Below are 24,389 nucleotides of genomic sequence, written 5' to 3' on the forward strand. Positions count from 1 at the left end.
GTACTCTGATCGTCCAAGTTTCACTTCCATATATAAAAGCTACACTTCAAACATATACTTTCAAAAATGTTTTCCTGACGTTTAAATTAATTTTTGATGTAAACAAATTATATTTCTGACTGAAGGCTCGTCTGTACTATTCAGCATTTTATATCACTCCTGCTTCGTCCATCTTTAGTAATTCTACTTTCCAAATAACAAAATTCTTCTACCTCCATAATCTTTTCTCTTCCTATTTTTACATTCATTGGTCCATCTTCATTATTTCTACTACATTTCATTACTTTTGTTTTGTTGTTTATTTTCATGCGGTAGTTCTTGCGTAGGACTTAATCCATGCCATTCATTGTTTCTTCTAAATCTTTTTCAGCTAGAATTACTATATCATCAGCAAATCGTGGCATCTTTATCTTTTCACCTTTTACTGTTACTCCGGATCTAAATGGTTCTTTAACATCAAACTGCTAGTTCTATGTAAAGATTAAAAGTAACAGGGATGTCAGACTCTCTTTTTTTTATTATGGCTTCTTTCTTATGTTCTTCAATTATTACTGTTGCTCTTTGGTTCCTGTAAATATTAGCAATTGTTCTTCTATCTCTGTATTTAAACCCTAATTTTTTTTAAATGCTGATTATTTTAGTCTTTAGTTATTGAATGCCTTTTCTAGTTCTGTAAATGCTATGAATGTTAGTTTGTTTTTCTTTAATCTTCCTTCTACTATTAATCTGAGTACTAAAATTATTTCCCTTTTCTCTATATTTTTCCTGAAACCAAATTGGTCTTCTAACACTTTTTCCACTCTCCTCTCAATTCTTTTGTACAGAATTCTAGTTAAGATGTTTGATGTATGATTAGTTAAGCTAATTGTTCTGTATTCTTCACATTTATATGTTCCTGCTCTCTTTGGTATCATAACTATAATACTCTTTTTGAAGTCTGACGGAACTTCCCCTTATTCATAAATATTACACACGAGTTTGTATAATGTATCTATTGCTTCCTCACCTGAACTGCGCAGTAATTTTGCAGGTATTCTATCTATATAGTTAATTTAAATAAAAGTTTTATTGCAGATGAACCTTTGAATATTGAACCTTGTTACATGATATGATTTTATACCTAATGTCATGTGTATTTTGTATTAGTTAGTTAAGAAATTGGTGTTCCTGTAAATTATGTGTATGGGATTAGTGATAAGTTGTGTTTTATGTATATGCTTTAAATATGTTTTTTTATTGGTCAGACAATTTAAATATTTTAACCACTTTTATTTGACAGTTCTATAAAATCAGCTCCCACTTGTTTTTCAGTTATTAACTTCATTCTTGTTTTTTAGTTGTAAATAATTTTCTATAATCCTGCCTACGCAGTAGTGTACTCTTGCATAGTAACTGTTGTAGTAGTGTCAGTGTACTTTCCATTTTGGACTAAAAAAAAAAAACACTGGTTATTTGATGTAGATAATAATTGGAGAATATGAGATGTAGTGAATACTATTGATTTAAGTAGCTGAAGCACTTTATAACAAAAAGGTTGGCTGAAGAGTAATTGAGAAAATGATATGGATTAAAACATTGAGAATTTTTACAACTCTGACATCTGGAAACATAATTGTTAGTTCTTGCACCTGGGGACAGATATAGTGATGAATTTCTTACAAAGCAGTACATAATGCTATCATTGTTTACAGAAAAAACTTGAGATATATGTGCATTATAATGCATTACTAAACCAGTCACCTTTGTTATTATAGTCTACTTCGTTACATGAAAGAGAATATTATATTTTATATAATATTTATATATTTACTGCTTTCCCATAACATTTTAAAATACTTTGCTAATGTTAAACAAAATGAAAAATACTAAAGAGGTAATTCATTAAAAAACTATTACGTATCTTTGGTAATTGTTGTATATATAATATGCTGTTTACAGTTAATGATTAAAATTTTTATTTTTAGTTTTTGTGATTACGAGAAGACACTAACATAAAATGACAGTGACATTTAAAACTCTGTATACTGATTTACTACCAACTACTAAACATTCATATTACAGACAGCTCTATTATGTTTTATATTTACAAAATAATCAGTGCTAACTAGCTGTTTACTAAACCAGCCAGCCAACCAAAAAAATAGATGGTTTTGGAGTTTCAACATGTACATTTCTGTTCACTGTGAAAGGATGACTTAGTTGTACATCTAAATAAACTTACAACTTAAAAATTTATACTAAAACAGTAAATAACATTTATGTACCATGGAGGTTGATGCAATGTTTGAGAACTGACAGGATTATTGTGTATCAAACTGATTTGAATTATGAGATTACTACTGGCATTCTGTTAACATTTTGACATGATTGTGACAGATACTGCTGTTGATGTCTTAATTTATTGTCATTATTGTAACCTTTAGGTAATTATTTTTGATTTGCATATCAAGATTTTTATAGCATAGATAAGTACAGGCCTGAATGTCATTTCTTTAAAAATCTAATACTTCCACCCAGTTGAAATAGGGTTGTTTCATGTGATCTAAATATGTGATTAAAAATGTTTTGATTTAGATAACAATTTACAATTGTTTTATGGTTGTAATTGGTTTTTACCAGGTTATACGATGATTCATTCCATGTCATGTAATTTCCTAATATAGTTTAGTTTGTTTCGAGGTTAAGCAGTGAAGAAATTTGTTTAAATTTGGTTTTAAATTCTCTTGTTTAAAAAAACCACCAAAGTGACATCAACTTTTTCTCATCATATTGTGGTTAATAGTTTTTTTTCCCGTTCATATAAAGCTGTGTGTGTGGACTCCAGTGGTAGTAATTAATTCACCTACATTTCTTTCATCTTTTAATTTACTCTTTTTTATATTTTGATTAAACCAAAGAATATTGATTACTTAATGCGATTTTTCTGTGATTTGGTTCTTGTAAACATTCTGGATGTTAATTTTAACCCTTGATCTTCAGGTTTTCTTATCATAAATAACATTTATGTCTATTGGTTGTAAGATATTTACAGTTTAAAAAGTAAATTTTTACTAGTGATGTATTACATTTAAAAAAAAAAAAACATCAGACTTCATTGAATGTATGTATTGATTACACATTTTAAGCAGAAATTATAGTTTTATTTTATTAATAATCTATTCTTAATAAAGTTTAAATGATGTGGTTCTAGAAAAATTCTATAGTCTTTTATCATTATTTACTGCGGACTCTGACCAAAATTTCAACTTTATGAAAGATATTCACCTTTCTTTTTTTTGAAAACATACTGGGAGTATGTGAATTTATGGTATTAGTTCATAATACTCAATATTTATTGATTTATATTACATAAGGGAATCATTAAGTATCACAAATAATAAGTTTCTTTCTTATTTACTGTTGCAGTATGAAAGTGGTGGGGGAAGTGTGACACCTGGTTCACCATGCAGTGTAAGATCATCTGGAAGCATATCTTGCAACAGCAGTAATACAAGGGTGCGCAGCCATGAAAATATAGTAGCTAGTAGTACTGCATTAATTCAGTTGGATAGGCCAGCTTGTTTGCCAGCAAAGAGCCAGCATGAATTGGAAAAACACAGACAACAGTATCAGGACATGGTGGAAGCAGCCAAAAAGAAGGGTCAGTTTTTTGTATTTTTTCTTTACTTTTAATTGTGCTGTTTTTATCTGTAAATAGTTTTAGGGTTGCCATTTTTATTTTTTTTAAATGGCTTTAGAAATCTAATTACTAAAATGAATTCTGATTTTATTTATGAAATATTAAATCGTATTGTTTGGTCATTGTAAATTTAATTTATTGTTTATTGATTTTCATTATCTCCTATTATAACCTCATTTTGTTGCAAATTCATTTTAAATTGAAATTTTTGAAAGTTTATTTATTTATTTATTTTTCTTAGAAACGTTTCAGTAATCTAGATTTTAATAAATTCTATAAAGCTTTTTTAGTAGTTTTCAGGTACAGCAGAGCTCCAGTTACTTGAACTAATTTGAACAAAAGTCGATTCAAAGGTATGAAGATTAAAATATTTGAACATACAAGATGTTATCATAATAAAGAATAGGCCTATATGTTGTATAAACCAATTTTCATACTGTTTGTAGAGATTTTGAATTCATTTGTTTATAGTTTTTTTAACTGGCCAGAACATTATATATTAAAACTGTATTAATTAAAAATATAATTTAAAAATTATGCAAAACAATAAAAATGTGTTATCAATGTGAATGCAGTCATGTTAAGCAATATTTCAGAATAGAAAAATTACTTAATTTTCTTGGACCATTTTCTTTTCATATTATCCTCATTTTTAAGAATTCATTCATTCTAACTTTGTATGTTTTGTGAAACTGCATTCAGGTGTTTTCCCCCCTTTTTTTAAAATAATGATTTAATGTTTTCAAAATGTGTCAATAAGTCTTAAGTTCCATGTAAACCTAATATTTAACAAAATATTAATATTTTTTATAATTCTGCTCCATTTTTACTGGGTTTCACGTATCAAAGTTCAAGCAGTAGTGTGCAAATTAACCTGAACTCAGGGAATTTTTTGTTTATTTCTATGTTGCAACACTGCTTGACCACACCTATTCTTTAAGTTGTCTGTGAAATGGTTGTCTTATTGTTCTTTGGTTATTTAGCAGTTTTCATTTTCATTTTAATTTCATTAAAAATAAATGAGTAATGAATACTCTGATGTCGTATGCACTTTGAATAAATGATAATAGTCTGGTGCTCTATGCACCTGGTATGCACGTTAAATAGTCTAGTAATAAATCTTGGCGCATTCTGCATACATAAGTCGGGAATTCCACATATAATTGTAATGAATAGTACTTATTCTGTAGATTATGTAGTGGTAAGAGCTGTATGAACATGTTACAGTCAGTTAATATGAATATGCAGTTTAAGTTATAAATAATTATACAAAATTTATGAACATATCAATAATCATATTTTTGAGGCAACAAATCAATGAAAATTAATCATATTAGATACAAATTAAATGAAACTTAATAACAATAAAGTATGCAAATAATAAACTCAATCATTAGAGATTAGTAACAACCATAGCTTATGCACAGGTCTTCTTAATGGTCCATTAACTATGTAAATCAACAACTCTTATTAGGTTATCAGAACCCGGGTAAACCTGGATGATAATTCCATTTTTCCAATGCATGGGTAGAGAATTTTCATTGATGGAAAACGCCATGTGTTGTGTTGCTGTAAATAATGTAAATAGTCCTTAGATCATCATCTCCGTATTGATTGTATGAATTTTTCGAGTAATTGCTAATGGAATGAATGGCTTAAGTGATTAATTTTAATTTTTCTGGAAATTGGGTATAGGCAAAGAAGTGAGTGGACATCCTATGAGAAAGTGTCTTGGAGATAGAGGTTCTGGATCTCTATGATCTGTTGAAATAGCGAAGATAGGATGGGAATTGTGACAGGCTTCAGTCTGTGTTAAAACTGTACATAATTCTTCAAAATTAAAGGTTTTTTGTCCAATTACAAGACAGATATGAAATTTAACGCTTTTGATTGCATTTTCTCATTAACCACCAAATTGGAGTGAAGAGGGAGGAATAAATGACTTGGTTATACCTTGTGTAGGTGTGAATGCTTCAATGTCTAAATTTAGTTTTTCTGAATTTAAAGATTGATACAATTTATTGAGTATGTTTTTGGCAGAACAGAAATTGGAATCGCTATCACAAAAGATTTGAGTGGGAATACCATTATGTGATATAAATCTTTTAACTGCTGCAATAAACACCTGTGAAGTCAGATCAGAAACTAATTCTATATAGATAGCTTTAGTAGTGAGACAAATGAAAAGTGCTATATAAGATTTACTTAAAGTCTTAGACCTCTGCCTGCCATGAAAAATCATAATTGGACCGCCGTAGTCTACTGTGCAAGTAGAGAGTGGTAGGGAAGGAATTACTCTGGAAGGTGGTAGCTTACCAAGCTGTTGCACCTGGAATTTTGCATTATATCAAAAGCATATCATACATTTGCGAATGATAAAAAAATAATTCATTTACCATTTATAATCCAATATTTCTAACATAAAGAATGAAGTGTCAATTGAATATCCGAATGCAGAAGCTAGAAATGCTCAGCATTAAAAATTAGTTTTTTAATATTTACATTTGGATGTTTAACATGGTAATGTAATACAGAGTATTTTAATCTGTCTCCTACACATATTACACCTAAATTATCCAGAAATGGATCAAGTTATATAAATTTGCTATGCTTAGAAATAGTTTGATTGTTTTTAAGATTATTTATTTCGTTATTAAAATACATGTATTGCGATTGTCAAATAAAAAAGTTAAGAGTATGATTTGATTCCAAGGGAACCAATGATTCATTCTGTTTTAATTGATTTAGCATTATGAAAAGATCTTAAACAGAAACTAAATGTGCGAATTAAGTGTGTACTGAAGAAAATCGTTCTGTATAATGCAACAGTAGATACAAATGATCTTATGTTGCATTTTTCTATTAAAAATTCAGAATTCATATTACAGTTATTAAAAATAATATTATTATCTTTGACCAATGGAAAGAAGATTAAGCAAGCCAATGTGAATTGTGCCACCTAAGTGACATGTCAAGTAATTTAATTGGTGTAAAACCTGTAGACAATACGTCTGCTGGATTATCAGAGGATTTAATGTAGTCCCAATTAGCATTTGAAGTATTCTTCTGAAACTCAGAAATTCTATTGCTGATAAATACTTTCTAGTTAAGTGGTTGTCCATGAATTCAATGTAGTGCTTTAGTAGACTCTGTGTATAAGCGGATTTCTTCAACATGTATCTTTAAGGAAGTAACTACCTTTAATAATAAATGAGTAAGCAACCACATAATAATAATAAAGTAGTAAGCAACCACAAAGTTCAAATCTAGGTAGTGTAATTTGTTTTAAGGGGGTTAATTTAGATTTAGAACACAGTAAATTAAAAGAAATTGTATTGTTGGCATATACAGTACATATGTAAATGCAACAGACATAGCCCTTTATAGAGGCATCAGAAATTCCATGTATTTAATAGAATAATTTTACTATCAGTGTTAGGTTTGATGGAGCAATTTATTTTAATTGATTTAATCAAATGCAACTGGTTGTATAAATTGAGTTAATTGGGGTAATATTTCGTCCCAATTAATTTTTAATTGACACAACAGTTACATAAAATGTTTATGAGAGAATACAATAGGACGAATGGGTCCTAAAGGATCAAACACATCTGCTATAATGGACAGAATATTTCTTTTAGTGTGTTTTTTAGAATAATTAGACGAGTAATTTGGAAAAGTAGCGTGTCTGAAGAATTATTCCATAGAAGAACTCCTAACGTACATAAATTTTATTCTTAATTTGAAGGTATGGTAGAATTGTGTTTAGAAGAAGAAATGGTACTGTTATTGGAAAACCATTTATGGAGTGGTAAACCATCTTGTAATTATTTAGAATTATCAATTTTCAATTCAATAACTTCATTTAAATTATTTGAACCTGTTATGAGATCATCATCATAAAAATCATTTCAAATGGCCTTAGAAGCATGCTGGAAATCATTTTCATTTTCATTAGCTGTTTGAATTAGACATCTAGTGGCTAAATATGGTGCACTTTAATTTTTCTTAATAACTATTTGTTTTTGGTAGAACTGAATGTTTAGGATTGTATTTGAAGCTTCTTGTTTTTTATTCACTTATCAGAAAATTTAAAAATAAAAGATAAGCTGAAACCCGTGCATGAATAAATATTAAATATAATTTACCTTGGTCCTTATATTAGTTAAATTTTATATAAAGAGCACCACAAAAACAATTAAAAAAATAATGAAACAAAAAAATTAGAACTTTTTTCTTTCTTATTTTTTGGTGTTTTGTAATTTTTTAGTTTTTTCTTAATCAGTTATGTAAATTTTATCTTTATTTTAAATTAATTATGTTTTTATTACAGTTACAATAATCTTTTTGGAATTATCATAAGATAAATAAATAATAATTCTTATAGGACTTATTAAGTGATACTGGATTTATTAAACATTATATGATGCATATTTGGATTTACATTATTTATTTAATTTGTTTTTAGTTAAATGACCATGACTTCTCTAGAATGAGAATCCACCATTGCCTTTAACATTTAAATATTCGTTTGAACATTTTGGTTAAACTTTAAATTAACATTAAAGATTAAATTTTTTTTAAAATCAGGATGTTTTTGAAAACAGTGTTTTAGTAATAAGAATGGTTTACATTTTTTTTTTCTCCTGGGAATTCAAATATTTCATTAACGTACTTACCAGTGTGCCAGTTAATCTCAAAGTAATAATTGTAAAAACGAACACCAAACATAGTAACAGAAAATCTAATGAACTACCAAAAGTCAACTTTTGCGAGATCCCACATCATCAGTTTGTACATAATTCCATAATAACATGACAAAGAAATAAAAACTTAAAGGAAGATGTAAAACCTACCATAAAACTGGAATAACACAAAATCAGTATTAGCTGGAATTATGTAAATTTAAAGTCTTGTAACTATGTAAATATTGTTGCCAACTGCTACAACTTACTGTATTTTTATATGGTATATATAATTATGTAAATGTATTTAAAAAAAATTTTTTTGGTTAAAATGATAAGAGATTTATATGTAATAAAACTTCTAAACAAGTTACAGAGAGATATAGTGTATCTGCATGTTATACATGTTTACACACATGCAAAAAGGAAAAGTTGTAAAATAAACTAATATCAAAATTTCCAATTCATCATCTGCAGTTCATTTTTTTAAATCTTACGGTAATTTTAAGATTTTATTTAATTTTTGTTTTCATTTCCATGTTTATTTAAATTATTTGTTTATTAATTTTATTCATAAATAATTACCAGTAATGGTAATTTAATAATTAGAATATACAGTTCTTTGTTATTTATTTATTTTATTACTGGTTTTTTTTTTTAGTATATGATGATCTGTTTATTTCTGTAGAAGTACAAATAATTCTATAGGATTTGCCTGACTAGTAGTAGTAAAGAATTAAAATATGATAAAGAGCTGACTATTTTAAACTATTGTGCAAAATAACATTTTATGTTGATTTTCTTGATTATTTATTTCATTTTTTATTACTTTAATAACTTTTATCATAAAATTAAAGTATCATTACATCATCTTTCTTTGAAATTAATTATTTTAAATTAAATATTATTACAAAAATGTTTATGAGTTTATAATGTGTTTGTTCATCAGTTTCTTGATATTATGCATTTATTTGTTTATTTTACATCATTTTGTTGATTTGCTTAATTAATGTTATTCTGATATTAGATACTTCCCTGATAATTATGTAATTAGTGAACTGTTTGTCTTCATTTGGATTTCAGTTATTACAGTCTCACCCATCACTTAAAGAGTGATCACAAAAGAGGACTGCAGTCTCACCGTCATATGTACTGTATGCATATTTTTTTATTTTAATAGAATGATCTATAGTTTGTTGTGTTGTTCTGTTACAGAACTAAAAGAAGCTAAACAGCGTAAAAAGCAGCTTCAGGTACAGTTACGTTTAGAAGAACAACAAGCACAAGCAACACGAACATGGAGTGCAGAAATTCTGCCAAAGTGGGAAATTCTGTAAGACATGTATTATCTAATAATTAGTACTTATTTTTTTATGTCATCGTCAATTATATCATATTATCAAAATTTTAATGGTAATGCATCTGTCAATAATGTTTTTGAGTTAATTTTTAAAAATTAATTTAGATTAAATTTCTGTTGTACTGATGCACTGTACTTTTTTTTGTTAATAATTTAATCTGTCAGAAAGGTTACCATATAGGAAAAGGTTATATTTATAGGAATTGTTTCTTTTGAAATAGTTGTTTACTATGCTTTTTCTCCTCTGATTTTATTCATCTTGAAATATGTTGTTTATTAAAATTAATAATAAAAATTATCAGAAATGCGTATAAGTATGAAAGTAAAATATATGAAATCTATGAATGTTCTACATAACTTGCCTCTAAACTTGCTTTTATTTGTTGTATTTCATGTTTTTAATGATTACATTATGTTTCTTAAATACCTTAAAATTAAAGTGTATTTTAGTCTCATAAACTGGCCAATTGCAATACTAAATTTAAACTTAAAAGTACCTTAGAAAAAATAATACTCTTATATTGGTATGGATTATGTTAATAACATATAACAATAGCTTTTTTTTTCAAAATCTTGCTTTTCTTTATTTATTTGACAGTATACTGTTTCTTGTCTTTACACTAATATCTTATATGGCACTTTTTTCCATGTGCTGTTTGGATATCTTACTCAAACTTATCAAACTCATAGTGTGCAAACTCAATAAATATTCATTGTTGTCAATTAAAATGTAGAAATTTTTTTTAAGTTTTATCAAAATTCAACATTGGTTATTGTTGTTCAAATATTGTCAACAGAATTCATTGGTGACCTCAAACAGAATTAAAATACTACCTCATCACTATCTTCATACGAATTTACAAGGAAGATTTAAAAAGTTCCAGGAATTATTTTATTTTTTAAAAACTGTTTATTTGAAGAAGTTCAGAATAAATTTCATTTTGCAGCTACTCACTTGCCATCTATAAAATTGTTGGAACTTTTTTTTGAGATCTTATCCATAGTTGCTTCATTGTATTGGTCATCACATCAGTGTTCTTGTATTTTTCCTCTTCAGGACATTTTTTTAAGTAAGGATTCAAGAAAATATCATTAGGGAAATTTGGAAAAGCAGCAGATGTTTATCAGAGCATGATGGCAATATCTGCAGTAAGAATGATAAGTTTGGGACAATCTGATACTTGGAAGAGTAAACATCATTTGCTTGATGATCTAAGAATGAATATCTGCTTATACAGTTAGATGAGTAGTACTTATTATTATCATCTAAATGGGATAATTAAGTTTTGTATGAATTATGGCCTTCGTGAAACTTGTGCTCAAATTTTTATAATGTGGGTTAGTAGAGCTTGTCTACTAGTTGGTGGCCCCTCTACATAAAGCCAAGGAACAAACTAGACTAATGTATGCCTAGTATTGTCTGAAACTGTTAACCTTTCATAACCCTGCTTAATGAAGTGTAATAATATTAAGATAATTTAACAATGTTACTTATAACAGTAGGAATACATTAATGAAATATATTTTTTATACACATAATTTAATTGAAATCATTTTTTATGAAATATAATGGAGATTATTGATTTGTATAATTCTTTTTTTTTTAATTTTGTAAATAAATATTTTACATAGTCTACATAAATAAAAATATAAAATTGTTGTTATTGAAAGATTACAATTTTTTTGAATTGATTTGTTGATAGATTTCTTAATTTAAATTAGAAATTATATCAGTTAAAATATCATTATTTGTTTTGTTTTTTTTCTAATAGTTGGAATAATTTATTTATTTAATTAACTAGTCAGTCTTACAATCAAGAAACTGTCATATCTAGATAATCATCAGTTTCAAATCTAGGTAAGTTGTCATAATCATCATCTTCGATGGATTTTTATCGCTGGACAAATTATCAAACCAACTCCATAATTATTACAAATAATTCAGTCAAGTTTTCTACGTATCCCTAAATGACTTGATAAATGTTTTTCAATCTTCTTTGTATGTAAATATATCTTTTGCCATTCCTTTCAACACAGTTCCATTACATTATCTAAAATCAAATATATTATTATTACATGATTCTACCCAGTTTTTATTACCCAAATCAACTCTAAAAAAATTAATTTCAAATAGTAAGGAAGGTTATGGGGAATGATGTGTTCTTTTCAGCAAGAATGTTATAAACTGAGTATTGAATGTAATGTTGGATTAATATAAGTAATTCAATTTTGAAAATGTTTGCTCTAAACAGAATGTTATGATTGGTCAGCTAATTCTACATGTCTTCTTTTTTAGCAGATGATGTCAGAGCTCTGTCTACTTGAACACTATCATATGAGAAACTGTCTACCACCAAAACCCACTTTTCTAGAAAATTCAACATTAACTTTTCTTGTATCTATTTTGAATAGTTTTGGAAATTCATGTCCTTATGAAAATTAATAATGTTTACTTCAGATACCCTGTTGTATGTGTGATTCAGTCTACTGTTTTGCAAATGACCTGTAATAAAACGGTGAGCTTTTGCTGGATCCCCAGCCATATAGGAATTTCACCAATGAGCGCACAGATAGTACGGCAAAAGAGGCTTGTTTACAACCTACTTTTACCCATTGCATTGCTTCTTGTCTGTTTCCTGAAGAAGGTAGTTTATGATGATTGGCAAAGTAAATGGGATGCTAGTGTGAACAATAAACTTTGCCCAATTAAGAACAGTGTATCAACAACGTGGAGCTCCTCATGCAAAAATTACCATTGGGAGGAGGTTATTACGTGCCATTTACGAATAGGGCACACTAGGCTCACTTATGGATATGTGATGATGCAAACAGATGCATCCCTTTGTACTCACTATGACTGCCAACTTACAGTGCACCACATCCTTGTGGATTGTATCTGTTATGCGGCATTGTGTCACAAATTTAAACTAGGGGCTAACATGCAAACTATTCTAGGGGATAATGAAATGAAGTTATCTTATGTTTTAGGATTCTGTAGGACCATCCATTTATGTTCAAATATTTGAATTACTGCGTTTCAGCTATTTATACCATTTGCCATAAAGCAGATGGTAATTTTATTATCTTAGATATGTAGCATGATTTATCTTTGTGTTTTTATTTTGGTCTTAACATATGCTACAAGTATTTCATTTTAAGATGGATGTTTTTTTTTAATTGTGAATTTTTAACATTTAGTTTTTAAAAAACAATATATCGTGTTTGGGCAATGATAATGCCGATACATTTTTCGCTCACAAAAAAAAAGTTATGATAATCTCCAGTCATCGTAGTAGATTTCCACACTGCTAATCAGCTAGGAATGAACCTCATCTCACTATGATGTTTGACTCGCCGCTAGTCAATTAAGTTTCTTTTGTTTGACTCCAACCTATGAGTGATTGAAATAAAGGAAGTTTCATCCCATGTATGCTACTGAGCAGCCATCTTCCCTAGATATTTTAATATTACATAAAAAAGTTAATCCTTTTATATTGTCAATTGTGTTTTTCATTGGAACATAATGATTTGATTACATTTTTTGCACTTAAAACAATTGATAGTAAGACTTTTAGTAAACTTTCCTTGACTTCATGAAACAACCATTTTTTAGCTTTATCAAACGTTTTCTTGAACTTGCAAAATAACTTTCTGCTATATAAATATCTCAGTTTTTTACACAGTGAATTCCCTTTTTTCTTTTTAATTTAACCTTTTTTTTTTAACATCTTAGGGATATCTACTTGTGTTGGATACAATTCAAATTTTTTTTGAATTCAGTCTGGAATTATGTAATCCGTGATCATATAATCAAAAATATTTTTTTTAATGATCTCTTCACTTTGTGAATTTAGTGGTTTTATTTTCTACTTCGTTTTTATTTTTTTATTTATCATTCAGGCATTATAATTATTGTAACATCATTCATAAAAGTAGTACAGTATACTAAAAACTAAAACAATAGTAATAAATTTATAATAATATAAATTTTGTAATCAAATAAACCATACTTAGAACAGAAACAATGGCAACAGTTGCAATTGCACTATATTTCATTTTAAACAAACTTTTTGTTAGAATACTGTAAAACGCTCTTCAGAAGAACAAAATGCTGCTGTAACAAGTTCATACTTAATTTTGCTTTTAATTTCCTGTTGGGTTAGCCTCTTAATGCCTCTTATTATAGAATTTTAGAGTCCAGTAATTTGTAGAGATTTTTTGTCAATATAGCCTGTGTAGCAGATCATCACTTCTGGTGTTATAAGAATGAGCATCACAATTTATAATAAACTTATCAGGGTGACCATAAACATATGTTATTGATATAGATATATATACACACACACACACACATGTCAAAGTCAATAGTCAATATCCCAAATTCTACAAATTAAATCTACAGTCTACTTTCAAATCTAATGAAACTATTATATGTAGAGTTTTCCTTTGTTTTTTAAATAAAAGAGTGGCATGAGAAGCATGGTCCCAGGCAAGGATGGTGTAACTAAGATAACTGTAAATACATCCAAAGTAAGCAAGCCTCAAAACAATATTACTTACTCACTCCTTAAACTTTTAAGCAAGAAAAGATCACAACTTATACATTTACCAATTCTTAGACACCCAAGAATTTGAACTTATACTTGTTTGCAATATCGCCAATATCTTGTAGAGAAAAGTCATTGGATTCGATTTTTCTTGGTTAAGTACTAATTTATTATCAGAAAACCAGCCCATAATCATATCATTGACTTCATCATTTATACAGATAAGATCATTTAAAGAGCTGTTGAATGTGATCTTTATTGTATCATCATCCCAACCCTGTAGGGGGAAGCACCCACCTTGTGACATTACCGGTTGCCACACCACCCCCTCCATTCCAAGCCCTGAAGGACTTTACTGGAGGTCGTCTTTAGACCTTCTAACTGATTACATGTCACAGTCATCAGCTAGGCCTTGGTCAGTATTCCACCAATGTAAATGCCTCGGCAGACATTTGCATCAGTAAATACATATCAAATTTCGCCTTCACATAGGCCTCAAACGGACTTCTTACATCCATCCTAACATGATTCCCTCAAACTAACTGACTGAAAACGCGGAAGTGTGACCCCCGTGCCTAGTCCAGATTTGACAGCACCATTCATGATTGTGAATGCCTCAGAAAACGAACAACTTTAAAGTTAAATCAGTGCTGCACTCTACCAATCAAAATTATGTCTTACGCAGCATAGAAATTCAGACCTACATTCAAATAAGTTGACCAATTTAGGTTACCTAACAAGGGGAACGCAACCTCATTCTGGTCCGCGCAGGAGCCTGAGACAAACCCTGCACCACATCCAGTCCCATCATGGTGTTTTGCGTGGCATTACCAAGTCACAATCAGGACCGCCACTGGTGGAGGGAAGCCATGTCCCCGGTCGCACGAGCTACCATACTCCAGCAGTGAAGCCACACCCACCAGTGGGAGCCCCAAATCGAATCACAAACAATACCAATATAACTGTGGCACAATGCCAGTGCGCCTACCTCCAACCAATCCAATGCCTAAACCGGAACCTTAGCCACCCTGGATTCTACCACAATCGAGTACCTCGATCAAACTCCCTCTACAGACCTATACATTACAAGGGTGTGAAGAAAACCAGCCACTATAGACCATTCCTCGTGGATCATCCAGTTGGTACAGAGATCCAGAAAGGAATGTATTCTCTCAAGTTCCCTAACAGCTTGTGAATGTTCGACCTCGTATTGGGGACAGACATAGAGGACGTGGTCCACATTATCACTCTTGCAATTCAGGCATTGACTCAAATCCACCAAATGAAACCTAGCCAAACTCACCCGAAAGGCACCATGCCCGGAGAGAAACTGTGTGATATACCAATTGGGGAAGACCCATCTAATTGCGCCTAAATTAGACACTATAGGAAATATACCATGCGTGTAGCGACCTGTGGAGGATTCATCCCACCTGACTTGCTAAGACCCAAGGCCTCAGTCTGCAATCTCCTGCTTTTGTTCTGACGTCAATAGGTTATTTACCTTGGAAATGTAGCGTTCCTTATGCTCATTAGCCAAGATCTATATCTATTGGTTTGATTCTGGCTATACATTATTCTTGACTGCCTCCCGTGTGACTGTTCTGTAACCGCCTATAACAGTCAGCAAGAGGAGTCGCTAGGCTCGCAGAAAAATGTCCGCGCAATACCTAAAAGCCATGTGGGGAGCCCAGACAGGCACAGCATATAGCATAATAACATTGCTGACACCTTTGTAAAGGATGCGCGTGGTACGGTAATTCAATCTCCATTCAGATGAATGACTACGGATTCCATAAAAAGCATTATTGTTTCATCAGCAAAAGTCACCAGATGTGAATTTTTTATTAACTCCAACCTTACATTCAAATCATTTGTAAAAATTATATACAATATAGGTCAAAGCACCGAACCCTGGGGTACACCATAAAAGAAATATAAAAAAATTGATAGAACATTGTTAAATTTCATAGCTTGTCTTACTTAAATAAGAAGTTTTACGACTTCCTCAGTGAAATTATACAATTTTAATTTTTTAATTAAAATGCTACGTTGAACACAGTCAAAAACCTTACTAAAATCAAAAAATGTTGGCATTGTGATAACATGTTTCTCCAGATAGTCAAGTTTGACCTTTCAGCTGTTTTGAGCTTTATCTTATTGACAAAGCTCAAAATAGCATCACTGATATTCAAGCTCTGCCTGAAGCCAAATTGAATGACAGAAAAAAGGTTGTTATTATCAGAATAAGAAACATTTCTAATTTTTAAGTCTTTTTCTAAACATTTAGCCAAAATGGGAAAAATTGAAATGGGTTGGTAATTTGAGGGATCAACATTATCCCTCTTATACAAGGGAAGAATAATAGCCAGTTTCAATACCTCATCTTGATCCCCTAGGGGAGGACACCCTCCATGTGGTAGTTTCGGTAACCACGCCACCCCCTCCCTACCTAGCCCTTTACTGGAGGGAGGCTTACTGGATGTCATCTTCAGAACTCTGGCAAAAGGCATCTCTCAGTCTTGTTCTTGCCTCAGTCAGGATGCTACCAATGCAAATACCACACCCATCGGTATACTACTAGGAAGTGATCTCGTTAAAACAAAACACATCTATGTTGAGTCTGTATCAAGACTTAGTTACATGAAGGAACCGAAATTAAAAATGCAAATAACCTCACAGGTTAGAAGTTGAGATCAACATGCAATTAATTATATTTAATAATTCTGTAATGTCCAATAGATTAAGGAAAAGGAAGACTCAGGTCAACCATTTGTCTGTTTAAAATTAAAATATTCTTTAGTATTACCTGAAAAATTAGAAGTGAGTTTTCCTGTTAAGTCAACAAAAAATTGATTACACATCAAAAGTCAGTTTATCAGAAAACTTAGCGGAATTCTGATGTCCTTTTTTCATTTATTAAATTCCATGTAACTTATTGTGGGTTATTTGATTTTCTTACTAAATTATATTTTACTTTAGCAGCTTTTACTTTTATATTTTGCTTACAGATTCTCTATACTTCTGTTTAAATTCTATTTCTTAGCTATTTAGTTAAATCAGTGTTAAACCTATGTTGTAAATCATTTAGCATGTTAAGAAAATCACACATATATCTTAATTTATCAGTATACCAACCCTTAGACCGAGTACCTTAGTTCTGAGTTTTCCCTTCCTACCATTTAAAGGAAAATAATATTCAGATGCATGATTTACCCTCTGGAAGAAAAGATTCCATTTAACATTCAGATCAATATTGTTATAACATAATTTCCAGTCAATGTTCGAAACAAAACCAGAAATGTTATACAGATCCTTACTTTTTATAGGTTGAAATGGTTTCTCAGCTGGCCCCACCGATGCTTTTAGTTAAGTTCACTTTTAGTAACAAAAGACTTATGGTCAGAAAAACTGGAATCAATAATTGTAGATTTACATATACCCAAGCCAAAATTAACGAAGTAATTATCCAGACATGTGTTCAGTCTAGTAGCACCCGAATTATCAAAAACAAAATGAAAAGAGTAAAAAGTGTCATTGAACCTCTTAAAATTATAATCGTTAATTATGGGACACATATTAAAGTCACCAGCAATAGTAATTTTTGGCTTCTGTTCAAGCCAACCAAAATGTTTTCAATCATATCACAAAAGATGTCAATGCTGCCATCATAAGTTTTGTGTATAGCTAAAACAGTCATATTCAAGCCTAACAACCGAGCAGTACACTGAAAACTGTTCAAAAAAGCCAATTTTCACAAACAGTTGGAAGGATGAGTACAGATCACAGAATTGCCATACTTCTCTGTCCAGAAAAAAGAAGATACCAAAAATAAAACCTCAGGAATATAACAAGAAACATCACCTTGAGAAAGCCAATGTTCACTTTTGATCAACATGTCTGTATCTAACGGCTCAATATTAGATTCCAAACATTAACTTTGTTATGTAAAGATTTTATATTCCAAGAAAATTAATTAAAACCATTATCACAGTTACTGTGATTGATACTATTGTCATCATTATATTTGTTAGTTAATTTTTGCTTAATACCTTTAATTTTAAACTATCATCAACTCCCTTGAAGTGTTGGAAGCTGAGGTTCATAGATCTGAAACCAGACCCATTAATAACACCAATCTATTTCTGACTATTTAAAACATGTTATTCTATTTGTTTAGTTATCTAATTAAAAAGACAGTTAAGACGCTCTTAAAATACATCACTAAACTTCATGAAAATTGTTCACTTGAAGTACACCTAAATGTTAAATTAAACATAACAGTAATTCACTTCTACACTTAAAACAAACAAAAATTCAAGAATATAGTGAAACAAAAAAAAAAATTATGGAAGTTTTAGGAGAAACACTCTACTTCAACAATGTTCTCAGCGAGTGAAAAAATAAACTGATCAAAAAATGAAAATAGATATTTATTATTTACCATCCAATCACATGACCTAATAACATTATTTGTATCACTGTTGGCCTAAATAATTAATTACCATATTGTGTGATTAAGTTTATGATTTATAAATACAACAAATTGTGATATATTAATAACAACTGACTTTCTGTGACACACTCGTTACCAGTTGGTTAATAACTTACATTTCAATGCTTGTTTTTAGTGTACAGTTCTTCAAAATCATTGATTATAAACTGTATCTTATTATGGTTCTAATAGCAATAAATAAATAATTAAGGTAAAATGAAAATGATGTAGGTTAAATAAAGAAGTAATAGTGTAGAAAATGTTCTACAATATTGAAATAAAACGTTTCATAATTGGATGGTGTAAGCAAATTTTTAACATTCACTTGGATGGTACATTCTGAATCAGAGTAAACTGTCTGTACAGGATGGTGATCAGCCAGTAGGTAACCTCTTCTGAGATTGACTTTTATGTGTAATAATTTATTAAGTATCACATTGTTCAGCAATATTTCTTTTTTTTTTGCTCAGGTGTAACAGCCGAAAAACAAGAGATCTGTGGTGGCTGGGTATACCACCATGTGTTAGGGGCAAAGTATGGAGACTGGCTATTGGCAATGAACTAAATCTCACCCAGCAGTTGTTTGATATTTGTTGTTTAAGGTATTATGCACATATATTTTGAATTGTTTATTTTAAGAACATAAATTTTTTATGGGTTTCTCTGTACTTATCTAACAAATGTTGCTAATGATGTTGAGTAAGTTACATAAGTAATTAGTCAAGTCTTACACTGTGTCCTGTGTTAATGGCATTCCAAAGTAAATTAATTTCTGTTGCATGTACATAAGAATAGATAGGTATTTAAGCAGTACCTTTTTATGGAACCTCATTAATAGCAAATTCTAAATGATTTGACTATAAGAAAATTTAAATATTATATATATATTTACCACATTACTGATAACAGTGGTTAGGTTGTGTTCAATGGGATTAAGCTGATGATGTAATTGTTTATCTTATTGAATAAAATTAATTATTTCATTTTTTAAATATGTTTTATAAAAAATATTTTTTATATTAATTTTTTATTGAGAGAATTAAATTACTGATAATTAAATTAATAATAAAAACTATGTCATTGTAGGCTTGTTTGAGAGATCAGCCTGTTGCAGTGTAAGATTAACATTTAATAAAAGAAATCAACCTGAGATCTATTGAATGTTATCCAGTAATGTTGACTACTAAGCATTAAGTCAAAAAAATATCATAAGTAAAAGACATATTGACTGGCCATAGCAGAAAAGTAATGAAAATGCCTGATACCAACAACTGTTATATATTAAAACCTGTGTTTTGAGCAGAAATTTGAGCAAATAATGTAATCTGAAAAAGAGTAAACTAAACTGTTAATATAAAAATTTTATTAAGGTATTGGTTACCGAGGACATTAATCATCAATTAGATGCATTGAACAACTTCAACTTATTCAGTAGATCTCTGAATATACTTATTCCTTCATATTCATACTTACCTATTACTTCTTTTATATGAAATAAATTATATTTAACATCACTGACATTATGTCAAAGATAAAAGAATGCAACACATATAATATATATATATATATATATATATATATATATATATATATATATATATATATAGAGAGAGAGAGAGAGAGAGAGAGAGAGAGATTTATTCAAATGAAAAATAACACATATTTAAAAAACAATAAATTTGGTTGTGAGTATGGAGTAAAAAATATATTCAGAAAAAAAAACTAAACTTAAAAAACAGCATAGTATATTAATTGGAAATTAATCAGAGCTGTAACAGCAACTTGTTCATTATAAAGTAATGATTGTTTATCATCTAATTTGTTTTGTCTTAATTTCAGTAAACACCAACACACTTCATTGCGCACATTCCTCTGTGAAATATTGAAAGAAGTGCAATTTAAATTTTTAATTTGTATCTTCTTCAGTTAAATGTTGTGTGTGTGTATATATATAAATGCATTAAATTGGTTTTAGGGCACGAGATATGCTGAACACTGCTGATGTAACTGGTAATGCTAATGAATCTGAGGATGCAGATGATAATAAGGAGGCCAGTGTCCAATTGATACAGCTAGATATAAGCAGGACGTTCCCTAATTTATGCATATTTCAGCAGGTAATAATAAATTCTGTTGTGTAACTAACTAATATTCACTGTATTAAAAAGCTGTAGTAACTTTGCCTTGGCAGTATACAATTTCAGTTCATCATATCATATGCCTTCTTAAATATTACAGTTTGAAAAAAAATTGTGTAGGACCAAACTGGGTAACAGATTTATTTCTTTAAAACTTTAAAAAGAACACAGAAATTGGTTGTTTGCAACAGAAAGTCCTCCTGGTAATTTTTTTACTTATATAGAAGAGCAATAATGTATATGCAGGACAAATTTAAGACCAGAGTAACTTCTATGGAGAAAAAATAAAAAGTGTTAAACATTATTTGAGGAAATTACTCTTTTGATTAAAATCAATAATGAATAAAAGAGAAAATTATCATGGACTTACTGCTGACTGTTAAGACATATTTGAGGATGTTCCTTTATGAATGCTGTACTAACTGGGTTTTTAATTTCTAGGAAAAGGAATTTTTATTATAGTGTGTATTTAAATTAAGCTACCCAATATAGAAATTTGTCAAAATTTTTAAATGAATAGTATGGTTTTCCTATTGTGTTTGGAGGTCTTGTGCTATCCTCTGGGTTATTGATTTATTGTCCTGTTTGCTGCAATTCCTCTTTGGGCCTATTTTCTCCATCCAACCCTTTACCTTATTTTTAAACTCTTCTTCCCCGTTTTGGGTTCTATGGATGTAGAAAACAGAACATGAAAGATATATATATATATATATATATATATATATATATATATATATGATTGCTTGCAGTTTCCTCTTGTGACTGAAAACACATACCTTGGAACTTCAGAACAGGTTGAGAATGTCATCCTGCTTGACCCATTTTGAAGATGGTTGGATCTATAGCACCTGAGTTTTTAAGACAAAAATTTACGTAGTTTTCAGTTATCTTGAGTAAAAAATCCCCCATCCCTTCTACCACACCACAATTATAAATTTGTTATATGGTTACTATTTTTTTAATTTTCATTCTTATTCCAAGAATATAAAAAATAAAATGTACAAATTTAGGTAATAAAAAGAAAAAGTTTACACTGTGGGAAACTGCTACAGATTATGTACTTAAGGATTAATTCTTCAAAGTTTTTTTAATTCAGATTCTAATAAAAATTATTGAGAAAGAATACTTTCATTTGATTGTATAGTTTAGTTTTGATTATTTTATTTGTTGGTTGATGGATTTGATGTTATGAAATTATTAATCACATTATTTGGTAATTCTAGTATCACAATTTTTAATTTTTATTATATTTACAGTGGGACAGAAGTATGTACTCATTCTGTTTTTTTTTAGTTAGGTTTGTATTGACTTAACCCTTGAAATACCAAACTTTTTTTGTTACAGTGATTACCATGGGAGTTCCTAATGCCCACAACAGTCAGTTTTCATTGGTACCAATAAAATATAAACTACCATTGTTAAGACACTAATATATTAAAATTAATACAGTTTAATCTACATTTTATTATATGATGCCTTTTTAGGTCTTACAGAATTTCAATTATTAGAGTAAACTTTAAAAAAAGTTTTTACTTTATGTATTTACTTAAAAGACATTTTTTCTCTACTAAAACATGTTCACTCCAAGTAATTGAGAGAACACATTAATGGGAGTTTACTACAGTTTCTGAATGCTTCTTGCACATATGTTTGTTGCAGGAACAACAATATTGAAATTGTTTGCTCACATTATCCTTTGTTGTTTATTTTTTTATGGTGCTTTATTGTGCATATGTAACATCAACCTCTACTCATGGACAGTTTCTGCCTCAATGTCTGTACTTGATTAATCTTTTTATTCAAAATTGATTCCATACCTACAATTTATATTTATGTAACCCATTTTCCAGCTTTATGAGCTTCAACCCAACATCCAAAAGAAAGAACTTCCTCCTGCTCTATTTTTTGTTCCATTCTTTGTACTGCAAATCAAAGAGCGTGAAAGAATTTATTTTACATACCATCGAACAAAGTAAAAAACCTGCATAATGGCCATTGTCTTGTTGATTTTTGTAATAAGCTCACGGACCACTAGGTCAATTTTAATACCACCTTTTGTGGAATTGTAGAAAAGATTAATATCATTTTTTTTCTTTTTTGCCTTAAGTTGTTGTGTCTTGGTGCAGAGTGGAAAGCATAATTAAATTTCTGTTGGGTTTTTCTTTTGTAATATAAGATACCAAAGTAAGTAAGTGGTGGTCGTTTGTAGATGGATCTGTAAATAAAAACACAGACTAGTAGAGATCTCGGTTAGTTGTATTTGTAATAAGTAAAGTATGTGTTTACAGTTAGGTTAATGTCCCTACTTATGTTAGTCTGAAATCAGTGTAAAGAGTTTCAGTCAGGTCAACACAGTGTATATCGCCTGTAGTTATATTTCAACCAGAGTCTTTTAGTGGAGTTACCAATCATTTGACAACAGCTGCACTAGAATTAATTCCAGGTGGTGTATTTACATGTTTACCAGCATATGGTTCCATATTTAGAACATAACTGTCATCAGAATAAGATATCATCCTAATTAACATCCCATACGTCCCTGGTTTTTCTTTGAAAGGGCAACAACCTCTAAAAAGACTTTAACATTTCATCTAAAGTTAGGTTTATTCCAGGATTGTAAAAAGTCATGAAACTGTTATATACTTTTTTTTAAATTTCATGGAAGGCAGTAACTTATTTATTTTTTGTTCATTGCAAGTGTTTTTATTGTCAAATCGTGTAATTTTTAAAAACTCTTAAGATTTTGACTCATTATATTATAATAAAGGCATTATAATATAATGCTCTTTGTTTGAAGGCATTTGAAATATGATTAAAAATGAAGTGTTTTTAGGTGTGTTAAAGAATTATATTATAGTAGTCACAACGACCATTCATTGGAAACCACAATTCAACAGTACTTACTGCCCTGTCTCTGTTTGCATCTATAATAATAAGCAATGCTATAAACGCATAGAGTTCAGTTTCATTTGTCAATTGTACATTACATCTTATGCCTCTTCATGTATATGTAAAACAATAAATTGGATGACATCTGGTGACAAATAATTTAAAAGCATCTACAGTAGTTGTAAGCACACCAGTCTCCTTTACGCCAGAATGTGCTTTTTATTTTGCCACATTCTATTAGTAATTTAAGGTTTACTTACTTACGACCAACCAGACTTGGCTTCAGTTTCCTCATTAGTACTACTTTCTTCCTCACTTGTATTATCATCATGATTGTGTTCATTTCTAAAGACTATAATATCTTCATATTTCACTCACTACTTCCCCACTAATACTTTCACATTCAGTTCTTCAAAACTCTTTCTTAAAAAAGAGACTGAAAAATAGAAACCAACATACAACAACTATCCAAGATGGCTGTGAATGAAATATCATCAACTGATGCAAATTGCAGGTTTACCACAACACTAACAAAAAAATTATGGTGTAACAAAATTATTTTGTGTGCGAAGAGAAAAATATTGTTTATGCAAAGT

At 29.7% G+C, this 24,389-nt stretch overlaps 1 protein-coding gene across 1 annotated transcript in view; it reads left to right on the forward strand.

Annotated features, from left to right (window-relative positions):
* Positions 1-24,389, forward strand: part of LOC142325652 (TBC1 domain family member 14-like) — a 97,655-nt gene that overhangs the window by 54,951 nt on the left and 18,315 nt on the right. The window contains exons 3-6 of the mRNA XM_075367682.1: positions 3,406-3,640; positions 9,580-9,697; positions 19,237-19,368; positions 20,742-20,883. Coding sequence (XP_075223797.1) covers positions 3,406-3,640; positions 9,580-9,697; positions 19,237-19,368; positions 20,742-20,883 — 627 coding nt within the window. The remainder of the gene's footprint in view (positions 1-3,405; positions 3,641-9,579; positions 9,698-19,236; positions 19,369-20,741; positions 20,884-24,389) is intronic.

The sequence above is a fragment of the Lycorma delicatula genome, chromosome 1 (assembly GCF_047948215.1).
Source record: "Lycorma delicatula isolate Av1 chromosome 1, ASM4794821v1, whole genome shotgun sequence".
Lineage (NCBI taxonomy): Eukaryota > Metazoa > Arthropoda > Insecta > Hemiptera > Fulgoridae > Lycorma > Lycorma delicatula.